Below are 16496 nucleotides of genomic sequence, written 5' to 3'. Positions count from 1 at the left end.
TGATTTGGGCAAAGGTCCTCTCTTTGCTTTGTGTACTTCATGTGTGCTGAACGCTCACACCTCTACAAATACCTCATCTGTGACCACACTTTTCCAAGGCCACTTTTATGTGCTGAGTGATATTTTGCTCTCAAATTCCCTGGGCAGCATTCAGTTTGCTCTGGGCACTGTCAACAAATGATAGGGGATTTCAGATGAAGGACTTGCTCATGTTCTTTAGAAAGGACACATAGGATAAAGTTTAGCGCAGCTCCAAAATTTTGGAGTGTTATAATCCATGATTTTTCCCTCTCTTAGAGTTGTTACACAGTTGAATAAATATTAAATAAGTCACTCGTTTGAAATATTTTACCTCTTTTGAGCAGATGATATTAAGAAAAGCAGCTTCTTCTGGGTGTTATCTTCTTGTTGTACCACATTCAAGGGAGTAAAGTGTGACACTGCAGTGACCCTGTAGTTGTGCCCTGCTTTTCCTGCCTTGTTAGTAAGCTTCCGTGGGATTATTTACATTTGCTTGGTGTGGTGGATAATGCTTATTACCTTCTGTTACACCCTCTGCAACTCATAAAGGATGTAAAGCAATTAAGTTCCTAGAATATTCTGAGCTGAACATCTATCCTGCAAATATGCTCCCTGTTGTTACTGGAACAAGAACATTTTTGTAGATGCTGTCCTCAAACAGGTCCCAAGGATTTTCCCTTTGGTTTAGCTCTGTTCCTAGTGCCCTTTACATCAAGAGGAAAGCTTCAGTTTCCTTTCTACTTTGTTGAACTGTGTCCAGAGCAGTGTTTGAACATACAGCAAAACACACGTCACAGAAGGTATAACCCAGGCTTTAGAGAGGTCTCTCGTTGCTTCAAACCAATTATGCGAGGCTTAAAACCCACTGGAGCTGGTATAGGCAGGTGTTCTGCAGCCATCACCTGTGTGTTGTTAGGCAAGAAACTTGAATAGGTTATAGCTGTGAGTAGTGAACAGCCAAACCCACTGTAAATCAGTCATTTGCACCTGTTCTTCTTCCTTGGGAAGAACGGTAATGGATTTGATGGGTATGTTTTAGTTCTTGGGGGGCTGTGCACACCCTATTCTGGCACCCAGTGAATTCCCTGAAGGAGCTGCCAAACAAGGTGAAGTGTGCCAGTGGGACAATCCATGCCTCAGTTTCCTGTTTGTAGAAGAGATGGATATTTCTGCCTTCTTTCACCTAGGTGTTGTGACTGTAGAGCCAGGCTTCCAAGTCTTACAGTGAGGAGATCCTTTAAAGCTTATAAATAATGAGGGTCTTGGTTCTGTATCTAGAACAAACAGTTCCAGCCTGCCATTAGAATCCAAGAGAACACAGTATTTGCAATATTTCCAGAAAGCTTGCCGTCCTGTTGGGGTTTTTTTGTTTTGTTTTGTTTTGTTTTTTTCCCCTACCCTGCCTTGCATCATCTGTTTGAAGAGATACAGGATAATTTTAATGCATCTCTTAACAGGACCTGCTAGATCACTGTGATCCCTGAAAGCTCGGTTCAGGGTCTTTCTGCAACATTGTGGCTGAATGTCTAGGCAGAACCCACATCTGCATGTGCACGGTTCTTCCTGCAAGCAAAGAAATGTGGCTTTGCTCAGCCATTTGAGAAGACTGACACAGCGGAGGAACACATTTTTAAGGAGCATTCCTCTGACTAGTGGAGCAGAGTGTACCTGCAGACTTGAGCCCATTCAGATCCCCAGGTTAGATAGCTGCTGCCATGCTTTATCAACTTCATCTGTTGGACACTTCACAAGCATACCAGCCTCTTGGGGAACAGGGAATAACAGCACTAACAGCCAACACACTGCGGAAAGTCATGCTTCTTGTGCTTTTCAGCAGTGGCATTTGATAATGGGTTATGATTAAACAGGCCATGTAAAGCTACCAGAGCTAAATGTGGTATCAAGTCAGCCTGCGTCAGCCCTTTATGTACCAGCAACCACACGTGCACTTGCATACACGAGCCAGCTGTGGAAGTTACAGTTCTAGGATCGCTAGTGAGACTGTCCATGGGACTTAGGGTGAAAAAAGTAACTCCTTCTTCCTCCAAAAGCTGTTTTTTTCCCTCCACAGACCTTTCGTTTTCAGTGTGCCATTCATCTTTGCTCAGTGTCTTATGTAAACCTTTATTCCAGTGCAAAATGGACTTAAGTGGGACACGGTCTGAGCACTCTGAGAATAGCTACAAATGACCCCTTATACAGGCCAGTGATTCTGGCCTGACCTCGTGCTTCTCCTGGTGCTGCTGTAGTTAGGAAGGAGCTTGCAAACAGGACTGTGTCCTTAAAAACAGGTTTTTGTCTGCTAGCTCTTTTCTTTGAGCATGTCAGTTCTCATTTTGGAATCCATCACTGTCTCTGCTGTGGTTTGGTTGGGTTTTTTCCCCCCAGGAGTCTACAATGATTTATTTGCAAACTGCAGAAGCTTTGGTCTCCTGCACTAAATTGTCTGCTTCCAGTTCTAAGCCCTCAGTAACTCTTCAGACAATGATTTGATTTGTTTCTGCTCTCTATGCTTTCATGTTATTTATATTTTCATTTGGTAATTGCATAAAACCAATTGCCTTGGTCATCAGCTGCAGGATCTGTGTGGAGTTTCCACCATCAGGCAATTTCACAAATAAATTGCAAGCTATATTTTATGCATCTTTAAATCAGATCTATCATTTATCTGTACAGCTGTTTCAGAATAAAAAATATAGTCAGTGTAACTGAATCTCCAAGGAAAATAAACAAACTAATTTTTATTGTGCTTAGGCTCATCTTTTCTGGTATAACAGTACAGTTAAAGATGCATCCTGCTTAATTTTACTATAAAAATCTTAAAATGCCAGTTTAGTACCTGGCATTATAGAATATGTGAGCAAAATGTTAGAGAAAACATAATGAACACAAGCTTGTGATAAAGAGCAAAACCCTGTTAGAGTGCTAGGGGAAAGCATGTACTAGCATTTATACCCTTTCTTGTTGCCAGTTTCATACAAAAAATCTCATACCAAAGAACTGGGCCTAGACACAATGAAGCTGTGGTGCCTTTCAGAATTTTCATTTATTTTGTTTGAGCAATCACTGTATCATATAGCCATGAGACACTATCTACTTAGGAAACAAGCAGATGAATTTATAGGTCAACTCGATCCAGCTGGTTGCTTTAACATGTTTTCCTTCATGCCATTCTGGCAAACAATGCACTTGTTAAAAACCTAATTAATGCTAGAAGGGACAAACAAACCAACAAAAGAGTCACTTAGAGGCACTGTTCATAGGAGTTAGAGATGGAAGAGCTCCGTTAGGTCATCTGCCTCTTCCCCTCATTGTGCGAGGCTGTTTTCCCAAATCAGAAGGGAAGAGCCAGTAAACTGTGAAGACAGAGGAAATGGCACTGGAGAATGACAGAGTAACAGGAGGGTCATAGGAAGTAAAACAATCAAGAGCAGTGTGAGCAGTGGGTTTAGAAATCGAGGTTGAAGCACACTGCATTTGGAGGTCATTTGTGAAGAGAATTTCTTTAGAGTACTTGCCTATTTCTGCAAAGAAAATAGGAAGGAGAATTGTATAGATGTGCAGGAAATGTATTAAGACCAAACTGACTGTTGATAAAGGGGCACCATGCAGAGATTATAGCTGCTCTGTGTTCTTTATTGGATGGGACTGGTGGGAGGCTTTCAGTATTTTTCCTTTGGGGAGGATTGCACTTGAGACTCCATGTTGTATTTCACAGCTCATGTAAATTTTTCTGAAATACGTGACAAAATAAATTCAGCCTGAGGCTGAAGATCACTGGTCAGGTTCTCCTTAGGGTATTAGTTTCAGCAAATTAATTTGTTTTCTATTTCTGCTGATCTCTTTGTTCCTTTACGGTTCTTGATAATTCAGCTTGTCAAGCACCCATTCTTCTTGGACTTCAGAAGTAGTTCTTCTTCACCTTGCCTAGCCTTGCTATCTTTCAGGTGAACTGAGACAAGCTTTCTTCTGCATCAGTTCAGGCATTACTGAACTTACTCAAGTATTAATTTAAACACTGAGTCAAAAAATTGATATTCGTTCTGTAACAGGTTCTTCACCAGAGTGCTGCTTGCAATGGCTTTACTTTGCAAACATTGTTCTGCCTTTATTTTTCTCGTGAAACCAACTTTGTGTGCTTTTGCAAAGTGATATAGCTATAACTGTTACTGAACATGAGTCTTGGATGGACTAGCTGAATATTTCCACTTCTTGATGGTCTCTGTTTTAAGGTTTTTCTAATCAATAAGTTGTGCTTATTGTTCATATAATCTGAATTGTCTTTTATTTAAGCATAATAAAAACAATGATGCCTGTTTTAAGAGGAACATATTTCAGTTTTAGTCAAACTAATTAAACTGCTTTAAATTAAAGACGGTAAACTGCTGAAGTCAGGGATAAGTGCCTGCACAGTTCTTTGGACTAATTTAATTACAATCTATTTCAATTCAGCTGTATTTTATGCAATTCAGCTTTCTTGGACATAGAATCTCTTGTATGTTCTAAGCCCCAATGCCTTCACTGTGAGGCAAAATTATTATTAAATAGTGTGGAAGCCTTCTCTTTCTGCTACACTAGTTGCCTTGTGTTTTTCTTTGTTGTATGCTGTCATTGCACAGCCTCTGTTTAACCAACAGTAGTGCCAGCCCAAGGCTGAACAAGCAGCCACAGTAAGGTGATAATGCCAAGCTGACAAGGCATCAGGGAAGATCTATGTAAGGAGGAACAGTCTTAAAAAATGTATCGGAAGTGCAGGAATCAGCACTGTAAATTGCGTAAACGGCCCAGCCCAACGAATGTGCTTGGTGGCACTTGCATGGTAGCATATGTGTTGTGTATGTTCATGTTCACATACCTGCAATATAAAAACAGGATTAAAACACTTTTGTACTACTCCGAAGCTGAAGTAAACATGCCTGGCTGTTGGCTTCCACAAATGAGCTTCTTAAACTATGGAAGTCTTTCACAAATGTCATTCAATAAATATTTTTCAGTTGATATTAAAAATAGTATTATATTACTTGGCCCTTCAGTAATTTCTTTCTGTCTGACAATGTGCAGGGTTTTTTATTTTGGTTTGGTTTTGGTTTGTTTCTTTTGTTAAGCTGTGAACATTATTACTGAGGGGGGGGGGTGCATTCTGCAAATTCATCTTTTATGCGGTGTGGCTGCAAAATTGTATTAACATTTCCTAGGGACAGGTAAAAGCTGTTTTGAGGTCATGGAAGTGTTTTTTTTCTGACTGTAGCAATACACAGAATAGATGGCATTTGTGCACATTGGATTCTATTTTATACGTGGCGCAGAAAGGCAGCTCTGATGTGTACAGCTGGGAATGACAGAGTACCTGTCACCACACACCTCATTCGGCTTGCCTGTACGCAGTACCAGGGTATGAGTCATGTATCGGGTTTATTGATCTGCTGTATTCCTGCAGTCGGGCAAGTGTCCTAATTTCATTATCCTTCCAGTGCAAATTAGAGCATGAAATATTTCTTAGGCACTTAGTAGCCAGAAGCAGGCATGGGGAAAAAGCAGTAAGACACTGTTTTGGCTTGGAGAAATGTCTCAGAAACCACTTTGTTGAAAGCTGTCTTTCATATGACTTCTGACTGAGAGGAAATTCCTGATCCATCTTTTCTGGGGCCTGATGACTGCTACAAGATATGATGGTGTTTATAGCAGGAAATGGGTTTGCTTTGGTAGAAAGAACTCTGTGCAATGACTGCTGTGCATCTGTGGCTTATTTGGTTTTTTTAGGTTCTTGTCCTCCATGAATAGCCGATGCTTGCCCAAAAAAGCACTGTCTGTGGTTCTTTCATGGGCATGAAGTTAGGTTTCCAGATGTTCCCTGTCACTGGTGGTACTCTACTAGGACACTGGTACTGTTGATGAAATGTTGATGAAATTCTCCATTAGAGTGGAGTCTGTGGGGGGCTTCACACAGATGACTGGTGAAACCAAGAAAGATGACTCAGGATTTTGGGAAGCTGGAGAACTTGAGTAGTTTTGAAAAGCATCCAATATGATTTCCTAGCTGAAAGTGTGAGCTCTGTAGACAACATTTTCAATTTATTTCTTTACTCTTGCCTTCTGCTAGGGAAAGTTTCCTGCTCCCTGGTGGTGAGAAGAGTTCTCAAACAACAGGGAAAATTAAGTGAAGAGAGAACTGATTAAAGAATCAGTTTTCTTTGAGAATGAGTGACAAAGTACATGGCATATAGAGTTAACTGCAAAATTTTTTTGAGAACTGGTGACTTTTTTTTTTTAAATAAATCATATCATATGCTATAGGTTAAAGAAATGCAGTTTGCAGTTGAAGTTCACAGTGATGAAGCTCCTGATAATCTTCAGTTCCTGTTTCATAACTAAAGATGAGCCGATGAGATAGAGTAGCTAAACCCCAAGCATAGCAGTTTGACAAAGCACCTGGTGGAATAGCAGTTTATAGGACAGTCCCAAATGAGAACAAAGATGCTGATGCTTCTGCTGAGTGTCTTAAAAGCCCCCAAGTGTGAAGGCACTGGAGGACCTAAGGCACACTCATGCAGTCTAGGAAGCCTGGGGAGTTTAGGGAGGAGATGGGCCTGTTTTTGTAGCAGAAGGATGAATGATCTGACTGCATAGAAGAAGTAGAGAAGGTGTGCCAAAGACAGCAGGGAAAGCATTGACTGCAGCATCATGATGCTAGAAGATGTTGAAGATATGTATGTCTAAGGCAGCCTGAGGACCAAGTGCAGGAGTTGAGGGTCCAGGTTTGGGAAAGCTCTAGCAGAAGTGCAGGTGACAACTATTAAGCCTAAAATTTGCCAGAAGTGCCAGTAAGTGTTACATACACAAATACCCACCTAAGGCTTTACCTCTGCCTTGCATAAGAATTAGGTTGGAACTAAGTGCTAATGTGAGGGAGCACTGTTACCCAGCTGAGTGTATTGTGATTACTTATGTCAATGCTAGAGGATTTATAATGGTCATTATAGCATTGAGGTCTTCTGTAAAAGTAATAACAGAATTACTACTCAGCAGGTCTTTATTTCAGTAGTGTTCCAGAGAGATTAAATGACATATAAACCCCATTTTTTAACCAAGTTTAATCTGTTGTAAGACTTTACACCTCATTCTCATACAGGCTTTACAGTAATGTTAAAATCAATATGTTTTCAGTATTTTTGAAGAAACACTATGAAATACTCTTCTATTTCCCATTTAGAAAAAGCAGTTACATATACCACAGAGAAAATGCTGATGTCTCTACAACACAACATAGGAAATAATGTCATGCTTGTGTAATTGTACAGCAACTTGAGACAGTCTTGAGTGACTTCTGAGAACATGTTGACTCAGTGGCTCAAATGTATCTTTAGGATAACATCAGTGTTTTAATGGAGGCAGTTTTAAATCTGCCGTGCTATTAAACACAAAGGGCAAATTTATGCTTGCCATATCTCTCTTGGCAATGTTGGCACTAAACCAGGGAGCAATTTTCCTTATTGCATTTAGCAACATGTTTCAGATTTATAAGCCATGGAGCCATTAAAATATGACTCCATTAATTAGAAAGTAATTGTGGTATTTCTTTCTAGTGCCAAGGGATTAACTCAGTTTAATCTCAGTGTGGTTAACAAAGGCAGTTAGCTATTTGCTTTAAATATGAGTTAAATCTGTAAAAAATAATGACTTCATGAAGAACAGGATTGGCCCCATGGTATGCCCAAAAATTGGGCTGTTGACTTCGCTGAGTTCAGTGGTAATCTTGAACTGAAGGGCAACACGATGGAGCCCCCAGGGGCTGTTCCTGTAGGTGGTCTGTACTTGAAATTCACATGAAAGCTTGGTATCTTTAAAAAAGATCATGAAAGAGAATATTAAACTGTATCCAGCTTCAGTGCTCTGTGTTGATGCCAACTCTTGCTTTAGGGCAACTTCACAAAGCAGCAGCAGGAAGAAACTGAAGCATAATGGTTGAGTACTTGTCAGTATTTGCTGTCACCAGTAATTATTAGAAAATCCAACTTGGCATAGTGGATATTAGACAAAAGCCAGCAATGGAGCTGGAGCTCCTTGAGATATTCTTGTTCCGCAGCTGGCAGTTCCCATCCTGTTAGCTGGTAACCAGCACACTCTCCGTCCTAATTTGCTGCAGTGCAAAGAAAAATCAGTTGGCTCAGCTCATCTGTGGAATACTTCATTACTGTAAACTGATGGTGTCATGAAGGCTTTCTAGGATTTTACCAGTGAATTTGGAAGTATTTGAAGAATTACAGGGAAAGCAAGGACCTGTTATTATACAGTGTCCTTTGCTTTGGGTAACACTTTAGTCCTGCTTGGGTCTGCCACTGAATGCCCATGCACACTCCGCCGAAGTCTTGTCTTTCTGGAGTAGAAAACCCTAAGATTTAAGGCAAATAAAACATACTTTTAGTGAAGGATAAAGCATATTGGGATATTGTAAAGAGATTTATGATATCTCTTGGCACATTGTCCTTTAATGGATAGGGAGGGTCCTGTAGCCACGATTGCCTGCCTTGCTGTAGAGGGTTAGAAAAAAAGAGGAACAGAAGGGTTAAAGCTGAGAAAAGGCAGGAGGGATGTGGGGGGCTCCCTGGGGGGAAGAGGAAGTGAGATCTGCTGTGGCTGAGAGTTTGCCTTTTACTTTTTGTTGCTAGCAAGGCTGTGATCTGTGGAAGGTCCACTGAAAATACTGCTTTTTGTTTTTTGTATGTTTTACCATGTTCCCAAGATCTGTAAAAAGGGAAAAGAATCATGTTATTTACTTTGTGTGTCATGCTTCCCAACCTGTGATACGTGTGGTCCCAGCCTTGGCCCCACACTTTGGTGGCTGCTGCAGGACTGGGGTGGCTGCTGTGTCCCTGCCACTGCCATCCACCTGCACACAGCCCTCCCTGTGGGGTGAGGGCTGCTCACTGGTGATGAGCTGGGATCTCATAGGCTGACCATGAAAGGTTTTCTGTGCATCTTTTCTTAAGGGGATTATACCTTTCATCTGGGGCTTCCCCACCTGGACTGGGAGTTCCCACTCAAGATGCAGCAAGGCTGAGGGGTGGCAGGGTGAGAGGCAGCCACCAAGTCCTTTCCATCTTTCTGGCTGTGGTCCCTTATACCATCATCCCAGCCATCCTCTTTCATGGCTCATCACCCCAGCCTCTTGCTCTTGGTGCCTTCTTCCCTCTCCCAAGCCTCTGCACCCACTTTACCTTTTCAGCTCTTTCTTGAAGGCTGCTGGGAAACAAGAAACCCTGTCAGGGCTGTATTTGTCTCCTTTGTTCCACGCTGTTGGGTATAACATGTATTTAGTGGCTACTGGCAGAGAAGGTCCAGGTAGTGGAGGAGGGATGCTAACCTGATGTGTGGGAACTGGGAATCTTGTTTTTAGGTAGATGGCTTGCACCTGTCTGTTATCCCTCTGTTGAACAGAAGGATGCCTGGAACTAGCACTCCTTTTTTTTTTTCGTCCTTTCCCCTCCTGGTTCCTTGGCAGAAGCCTGAAGTTCAACATTGTAGATGATACAAAATATTCTCATTATTTATTCATATACGTGAGAATTCCTTATTACTGTCTTTGTTTAATGAAGGATTTAACAGAACCAATTCTTTTTTTTTCTTCCATTCTCTTTGCCTACTCAGCCTTCTCTGAGAAAAGGCAAAAGCAAACCTGTTAGGTAGATACTTTAGTAGAGAAACTTGGCTCTGATGGAATTGTGTAAAAACCCAATTTATTTATTCAGCTCTGAATGAAAGACTTGTGATGTTGTCCATAACCTTGTACACTTCAGTCATAATCTAGTCTAGGATGTTATATTTGTATATATATATATATGTTATATATATAATGACCTGAACTGCAGTTGCACAAAACAATGCAAATGAAGTAAAACTGAGAACCGAGAAGACGGAAGGTTGTGCTAAGAACCTACCACAAAGTTCTTACTAATATATTTACTGATGACAACGTCTGATGATTCAATGCAATCTGTCCCTGAAATGAATTAACTGAATGTGTATCAACTTTTCTGCAAAGTGCATTGAATTTGATTTTCTCTGGTTTTATTTTTTCTAGGGCTGCCAGAATGAGTGCACGGGTGGCGGATGTTCGGGAGAATCAGGAAAGCAAATGACTGAATCTTTCAAGGTATTTATCAATAGTCTTCAGAAGCAGGTTTTTCCATTGGGTCGCAAAGTTGCAGACCTAAGGATTGCAGAAGGACTTCAAAGCACTGCAGCTCTGGAACATTATCAGCACTCCACAACTATGACAGTAAGGAATGCTGAGCAGCTGCCAGGAACTGACATGAAATTGCATCCCTCTCTTTTTATTTTAATCTTATTCTTAGAAATGAGCTTAGTTAAGATACTGTTCTTTTCGTCTGCTTCCTTCCTGAATGCAGTGCTAGTAACTAAGAGCTGATTTTAAAAACTGTATGGATACAGATGTCAGCTGCCAGTTTCCTGTTGAAAGTGCAGAGCCTGTCAGCAAGTGCTCCTTTGAATTCTACATCTGTCCTAATTTCCTTTTTTCCTGCCTTTTATACTTCTTTTACCTTTATTCTTTATGACACACATCTGTAATTCTTCTCCTCTTATATTCCGATTTACAGTCTTTAAAAAAGCCTCATCTATATTTAGCAGAAATATAAAAGTAGTACTCAGAAAAACTCACGTTTTTTCAGCAGTTCCTTTCCTGTTATTTCTGACTATTGTCAGCAGTACATGAGATGAAAATATGATGATACACTTTGTAAGTTACATGTTCTTCCTGATGTTATTGGTCAGTGCCACTGCTGCGCAATCATCTGAATTATTCTAAAGTAATTATTTCCCCTTCAGTTGTTAGGCTTTAAATGGATATGAAAAATTAATGCTGCAATAAATATGTTGGACCCTTTGATAAGGTTTATTCTGATGTTGGGCTCATTGAAAACACAAAGAATTCTTGAGAGTCCATGACTACAGAATTTCACCATGTAGTAACATGCTGTTTGATTTCTATTTCCTCATTCTCAGCCCTTTCCAGTTCTTCTCTTCCTCATTTCTTCTTGTTGTGTCTCTCTGTCAATTCTGCCCAAGGAGGAAAACTCAGGATGACTTTTCAGCTAGAAGGTCTGATTTGAAAAATGTTAACAAAAACAGGCATGCAGCGAGTTTTGAAACCACAAGAAACCACACGTCTCGAGTGCAAGGGTTGTTTTGTGAATTCACCTTCAATAAATAGACAGATCTCACTAGATTCATTCAGCAGAGTGTGCTGGTGTATTTGCAAACAAGAATTGCTTTACAGAGAGGAGACTCTTGTGTAACCAAACTGAGCTGTGTCTTTCACTCACTGAGGCAGTCCCTAAGGAAGGCAAAGTGACGACAAACTCTTGGTAGTGTTTGGGTCACAGGTGAACTTGGCATAAACTAAAGCAGGCTTAAGGCAGATTTAATTATACCAGCAGTCAAGCAGGTGCCTTTCCAAAGCTCCCAGTACTGGGTGGCACAAAGTTGGATTTAGTCCAGGTTCCTTTCCATTGATATTTGTGTGTCAGCCAGAATAGCAAATCATTGTAGTGGAGAGGCTGGGTGAGGGGAAAAATACATTAGCAGGTGGGACAGATGGTCATAAAGGGAATAATGCTAGGAGAAAGCAGCTGGCTCAGGCTGAAGTCTAATTTGTAAGACTTCATTCCTGCCTTATGGCATTGTTTCTGAAGATTAGCTGCAGTCATCAGAGGGGAATAGATTTCTAGAAAATACTATACTGTGGGAGGTGTGTGTATGAAAGTTAAGGTGAGAGTATAGGTCCTGGTTGTAGTATCATACATTATAATAATTATTTTCAGCCTCTTTAACTTCATAGTAAAATTAAGAAGGAAAAAACTTCATAAATGAATCAAAAACCAGCAACATAAAATGAAAATAAAATGGCCTGGATTAATTCTAGGAAACTTCACAAACGTTTTTTTGGAAGACAGTTACAGTTACAATTTCAGAAACTATAGCTAATAATATTTCAAAGGAATCAAGTTGACCCATGGGGCTGACTGTACTGAAGAAAACTGCAATTTTGTGCCAGTGACCTAAGCAATCCAAGATTGTGGGAATGTAGAAAACAGGGTATGGTTTTGGTTAAAGCTTACATAAAACATATTGTTTACAGTGGGTCATGCCCAACATTTGAATGCCAGATTAGGCCTCTGAAGACATTTCTGTTTAGAATGCAGTGCTGTGCTTTTTAGGTGGGGTGAGCTGCTTTGAATTTTACTGCAGTTTCTGTCTGACTTTGAAAGGTGGAGTCAGAAAGTCCCTGTACACTGGGAGGGAAGGAATGAATGTTGCCTATGATTTCTGTCAGGCAGTGAGCCCCTCTGCTAACTGCTCGCTGTTCTCTAGTCTCAGGAACTTCTTTAAAAGCAGCAGGTTGGAATTGGTACTTCCTTCATCCTGACTGCTACTGAACTACCTTAATTTGACTCAATTCTGCAGTTAAAAATCTCATCCCGGCAGGTCTGTGATTTATTATGCATTTAATATATGGCATTTAGAGTTGACACATGAGCACTGATCTTGGAACAGCTAAGAGACATTAAAGGAAATTGTGATTGTGCTACAGTTTCCTGTATTGTATAAAGTGTCAGAGCTCCAGAATTTGTCATCTAAGCTCCTTCCACGTGAGTGAAGTCTTCCTCCCTCCCTCAACCGTTGTATGCATGCATTAATATATCTGTTTATTTAAATAGCTGCTGGTGATTTGTGCCCACACCTAAGTTGTAGTTTTTGTCTATTGCCAGCATTGGATCTCTGTGAGGGGGATATTGCACCAGTCAGGGAGAGTACAGTCATCCTTTGTGCCACTGAATGTTTTTCGGGAAGTTGAATCAAGAAATGCACGTATCTGGTTTTGTTCTTATACTTGCATCCAATAATACCACTAAATAGCACACAGTTATGTCTAAGGCACTTAATTTTTATGACTAAAAATCTGGTCGTTTCTTTAATGCATTCATTCTGCTTATTGTGCTGTCACAAGACAGAATGAATGTTGTTTGGAGAATGTAGCAGTCTGTTTCCATATGTAACTCTGATTTGGTTTCTTTTAATGTGTGAATTAGCTCTGACTTGGAATTCCTAACACTTGATGTTAAGAAACTAAAGGCAGCTGTGATGTCTTTTATTTGTCTCATATCCAGAAAGATGATTTAATGTAGTCTTTTGTCTTGGAATTTGTCTTTGTTTTCCCTTTGAGACTGATACATGGAGCACTTTAAAAAGGTATTACCTACTCCTATTATGTTTCTCTGAGTTTCAATGATCTGAAGCTCTGGAAAAATTGGCATCTTAGTGGTGCAAAGTTCAGTTCTTTTGTTTTACTTTTTAACAGCCTATTTAGTGTGCCAAAGTGGTGCAGACTTTCTAGGGAATTTCGAGGAAATACTGGCTAGTCTGCTACACCAAAGCAGAATGGAGTAGCTGTAGCTTGCAAGCGCATCTGGATTGAGTTGCTGATGTGAAGACCCGTGGTGGCAGAATGAGAAATGTTTAACTGGGGCTTCTGTGTCTCAATGGCTGCTCGTGCTACTCTGAATATCTGTGTGTGCTCCCACACAGTTTTCTGCGGACAGACTCAACCTTCCAGGCTCCGAGCCAGTGGGATGTGAGCCCGTGGCAGACTGGAAGCTGCATGGGCAGGTTAGTGCAGTGCTGTGCTCCAACTGGTGATCCCTGTCGGGATCTTGGACTTGCTAGACGAAGTACAGTGCTCTGCTAATATGCTTGCATGGCTTCCACTTTGAAGCTATCTCACGTCTAGCCAGGTAAAACGCTGGATATATTGAATTTTCTGTAATGATGTATGGTTTATTATTTGTTTCTTGCATTGCTCTAATGTTTTAACGCCCAAGCTGTGAATTAGCTGACACTGTGCTAAGTATTGTACAAATCAGAACATAAAGATTATTTCCACTCTACATGCATAAAATCCCCCAAAAAATCCTAACCAAAATCTGACAATTTTTCCACAGAATCTAAAGCTGTAGTGTATTTTACACTAGAAGAAGCTGAAATTCTTTTTCCAGTGCAGGCATTTGTGGTTCAAATTGAGAGATTGCCAATGAAAGTTTTACATTGCTGTGAGCCAAAACCATTTTTATACTAAATGGGCCTATGATTTGTGGCAAATACAGTGGGATATAGGATTCCTTATTCTGGGAATTGGAAGAGGGAACAATCCATTTTGAAAAAATAGACGGTTTTAAGCTTTATTTTAGAAAACTACTTTATATGTGAAAAGTTTGCTGACAGTGATAACAAACAATTTTCTGATCCTGGGTTTTTTTTTAATGAAAGCTGAATATTGTTTTTTCACCAAACTTTCTTGTTTCCCATCCAATGCAAAGATCAAAGTGTATAAAATAAAGAACAGTCTAATTTTTGAATTAGTGTCTTAAAGTCTAAACTAATTGACTTTATCACATTAGCACATTAGTGTGATAGGGTTAAAGTTCCACTCCTTGAAGAGTTTAGGAAGTACCAAGCAGTTTTCCTTTGTTTAGGTAAAGTTACTGACATGCTCAGAGCGTATGGATCAAGGGAACACTGAAGTAGTTTTGGAATGAGGAAATACACGCAGTATAGTTGCCATATTACCTGCAAGGCCAGTGAATATAAAGCAATTTACATGGTTTATATATAAAATATATATATAGTTTTCAAATTATATACATGGTTTTCAAATATATATTATTTCCTCCCCGGCTTGTCCTCAATTTGTCATTTTCTACTGACATCAATAAATTATTTATCTGCCGAAGCATATGTGCACTCAGTGAGGCTTTTTGTCGTATTGCAGCTGTTGATTCTTCAGGGGTTTGACTGTTGGGTGGGCATATTAGAAGAATACCCTGCATTGCCATTTTAAATTCTTAAATTATATTAGAATCCTTTTAAATGGATATTAGAATCCATTTTAAATTTTGCTTGATGAGACAGAACATTTCCTTTATATTAAATTGTATGGGAAAAGATTTATTATAGAAGTTTAATGATATCTTGATGCCGTGATGAGCAGTAGCTCCCCAGAATGCGTGTATAGAAAATCTGCTCTTATATAAACTGTCTTGAAGCAGTAAGAGACAACCAATTGGATATCTGTATTGGGTATGTGTGTGTAACAAGCTACAGTAAGGATCTCCAAATATTTTGTGAAGTAGAACCTTAGCCCATCCAGTCCATCCTCCCACTGAAAGTGCGGCTCTCATCAGCACTACAGCAGGACAGCTGTGGCTTTGTCTGCTGGATGCAGTGCTGGGCTGCTCTTTTAAAGAATCTTTGTTTTCCTGGTGTCCAGTCTGATCCTCTTAAGCTAAAACCATGTCAGTTACCATTTGGTAGGTCATCTCTGTATCACCTCCATGGAAGTACATAGCTGTAGCCACTCTTGGATCAGGAATGCCAAGCTAGAGGCCGGTTCTGTTATTCCCATAACAATATTTAGCGTGTGTGGGCTGGGCATTGCTTTAGAAAAGGACATTCTGATTTTATCTTGATTTCAGCTGAATCTGTTTACTTTATGTCATTGTCACTGGTAATAAAACTATTTGCTTTTTGTGATGTGTTGGATAAAAGCAGATTGACGAGTAAATATTGCTAAATCACTGTACTTTCATCTCACCTGATTATCCCTCTTAGTAGGTATGTATATGCTGAAGAATTATTTCAGGTGATACAATCAAATCCATTCCCTCATCTTTACCTGCCAAGAGGAAAACCAGCTCCAGGACAAAGAGTGCTGAGTGGTTTCTGTGGTATTCTGCATCCACATGGGCATGGCATAAATTATTTTGAGTATTACTATTAATAGGTGGATCAGACTGACACATATCTGCTGCTCTTGTTTCAGTTATTAGGAAAGAATTTGGGATCTGTGGCAGCTCCTTTCAGTTTCAGCTTGATGGCAAGTGGTTCTATGTTTCTCTTCAAGTGGGTTATGTTCTTCAAATAGTTGCAAGCTTTTAGCAAATAGATTTTCTAAGCTGTAGTAGAGGAACTGATTGTCCCATTATCTGAAGCTGAAGGATTTGCAAATAAAGCTAATTGTCTTTGGCAAATAACAGGAGCTTTTAGCCAAGATAAAAGGAAACTGCTAAAAAAACAGCCAAGGGCAGTTTGGCTGAGTTGATTCATAGCACAAGAAAGTGATGCTTTATCACTTTTTTGCACTAGGAGCTTAAGATGTAGTTGGTGTCTGTAAAAGCACAGAAATGGTACTGGAATTTTGGAGATTACATTTAGCTTGTATCATTTTCTGGGTTCGTTTTTCCCAAGGTAAAGAATTGCTTTTAAAATGCAAGGCTTAGCACCAGTCAGTGATTCTCAAAGTAAACTTGCAAACTGACTCCCAAACTTAGCAAATCCATAGTGTCCATACCTACTTCCAAGATTTCTTAAATTTTGATGTCATTGTGATATCATATCCCCAG

General features: G+C 40.0%; 1 protein-coding gene across 3 annotated transcripts in view; it reads left to right on the top strand.

The window, feature by feature from the left end:
• The window catches only part of BCAT1 (branched chain amino acid transaminase 1), a 60740-nt gene that overhangs the window by 6464 nt on the left and 37780 nt on the right, over window positions 1-16496 (top strand). For 2 of the 3 annotated variants that reach the window (XM_069003508.1, XM_069003509.1), the window contains exon 2: window positions 10100-10171. In XM_069003508.1, the coding sequence (XP_068859609.1) occupies window positions 10100-10171 (72 nt within the window). Of the gene's footprint in view, window positions 1-10099; window positions 10172-13634; window positions 13708-16496 lie in introns of those variants that run through there. The other variant, XM_069003510.1, reaches the window with a different exon arrangement.

Source organism: Aphelocoma coerulescens, chromosome 1A (genome assembly GCF_041296385.1).
Source record: "Aphelocoma coerulescens isolate FSJ_1873_10779 chromosome 1A, UR_Acoe_1.0, whole genome shotgun sequence".
NCBI lineage: Eukaryota > Metazoa > Chordata > Aves > Passeriformes > Corvidae > Aphelocoma > Aphelocoma coerulescens.
This window is presented reverse-complemented; position numbering and strand designations above follow the sequence as displayed.